General features: G+C 36.7%; 1 protein-coding gene across 1 annotated transcript in view; it reads left to right on the top strand.

Annotated features, from left to right (window-relative positions):
* Nucleotides 1-1,707, top strand: part of LOC105534486 (probable C-mannosyltransferase DPY19L2) — a 161,231-nt gene that overhangs the window by 110,615 nt on the left and 48,909 nt on the right. Inside the window, exon 15 of the mRNA XM_011973215.1 lies at nt 66-161. Coding sequence (XP_011828605.1) covers nt 66-161 — 96 coding nt within the window. The remainder of the gene's footprint in view (nt 1-65; nt 162-1,707) is intronic.

Below are 1,707 nucleotides of genomic sequence, written 5' to 3' on the forward strand. Positions count from 1 at the left end.
TAGATGTTTACTAATTTAATGTAAAATTCGTAAGTAACTATTTTGAATAATTTGGTATATTTCAGACTCCGCTGAGATACACAAAGACATTATTGCTTCCAGTTGTTATGGTGATTACATGTTTTATCTTTAAAAAGGTATTTTTAAACAAATTATTATTTGTTTTTGGCATCAATATAAGGACTATAATAATGCAAATTGCTCAGAATTCCATGTTATTTTTAGGATGAATTCTTTCTCTCAAAGTTTGTTTTTTATTTAGATATTTCATTATCGATCTTTTTATAAAAAGCCATGATAAAAGATATTCTTATTTTTTCTTTCAAAAGATACATACCAGTCACCAGCTGTGTATCAAGGACTACATTAATATTGTAGGTACACCCGGACAAATAAAACGTGGCCACTCCTGTCTTGGAACTTACAGTCCTGGATTACTGGGGGTGGGGGTACAGACATGAAGCAAATAATCGCACAAATGTCTAAAGAATTAAAATTTTTATAGGTACTATGAAAGAAAAGTCCTTGACAACAACATTAGTGTCTTTCAAATATGAAGCACAGTGAAGTCTTGATCTATTTTGAGTGGGCCTGCGTAGAAGAAATTTGTATAGCTAATTAAAAAATATTTTTCTACATGGTCACTGTTTCCATGACAGAAGAAAAGAACATCTCAATGAAAGAAATAATCTTCAAAATACCAGTGGCAGGTTTTCTTGGTCTGGGTAGAGTTTATCTAAAAGCATGGTTAAAGACAGTGGGGTTTTATTTATTTATTTTTTTTTTAGCAGTCTTGAGCCATCTTTATTTATATTATTTACAAGCTATCTAGTCTTAAGCCAGTATGTATTTATTTTATACTTTTAAGCAGATAGCAATGCGATTTCCCTACTAACATACCAGTTGTGTTCTTGTTGAAAGGAGTTTTCTGTATTTAAAGTCAAATTGCATATCTTCCCTATGTAGTTTTAGTTGCCACACTTCTCACTCCTTTGTTTACACATAGATGTGAATAATTTAAGAGTGGGAAAGGTATCTCCCTCAACATCTCTGTGGTTTTACCCTTGATCCAGTTCCCTGGGGACCACGTGGAATGAGTCAAGATAAAGAAAACAAGGAGGAATGAGTAAAATGTGAGCAGGTTTACTGCCCTGCATCCTTTCGGCCCATGCTGGCTTAGAATGAAGATTTTCTCTACTGACCTGTTTTTTTTTCCATCAAGGCAAAATGTCAAGTTATTCTTATAAGGCTCCACTTAGAGGGGCCAATGCACGCATTAACTATTCAGCGGAGAGTCAGCCAATGTGAGAGAAACTGATAGCTAGATCCGCAACTGCTATATTTAAAAAAATTAAGATCCAAGACTTATAAATACATTACTAGTCTCCAAACACGCCACATCCTGAACTATGCATGTGCACTAACAGGGGCATGTGCGTACACACACACACAAACACATGCACGCACACGTCCCTGCAGCCACCCACGTTTCATACACACACATGCACACGCACACACACACAAACATCCCTGCAGCTAGCCAAGTTTCATACACACCCACACACGCACAAACATCCCTGCAGCTAGCCAAGTTTCATATACACATACACACTTACACACACACACTAATCCCTGTAGCCGGCCAAGCTTCATACACACACACACACACACACACACACACTCTCTCTCTCTCTCTCACACACACAC

The sequence above is a fragment of the Mandrillus leucophaeus genome, unplaced genomic scaffold, assembly GCF_000951045.1.
Source record: "Mandrillus leucophaeus isolate KB7577 unplaced genomic scaffold, Mleu.le_1.0 Scaffold100, whole genome shotgun sequence".
Taxonomy (NCBI): domain Eukaryota; kingdom Metazoa; phylum Chordata; class Mammalia; order Primates; family Cercopithecidae; genus Mandrillus; species Mandrillus leucophaeus.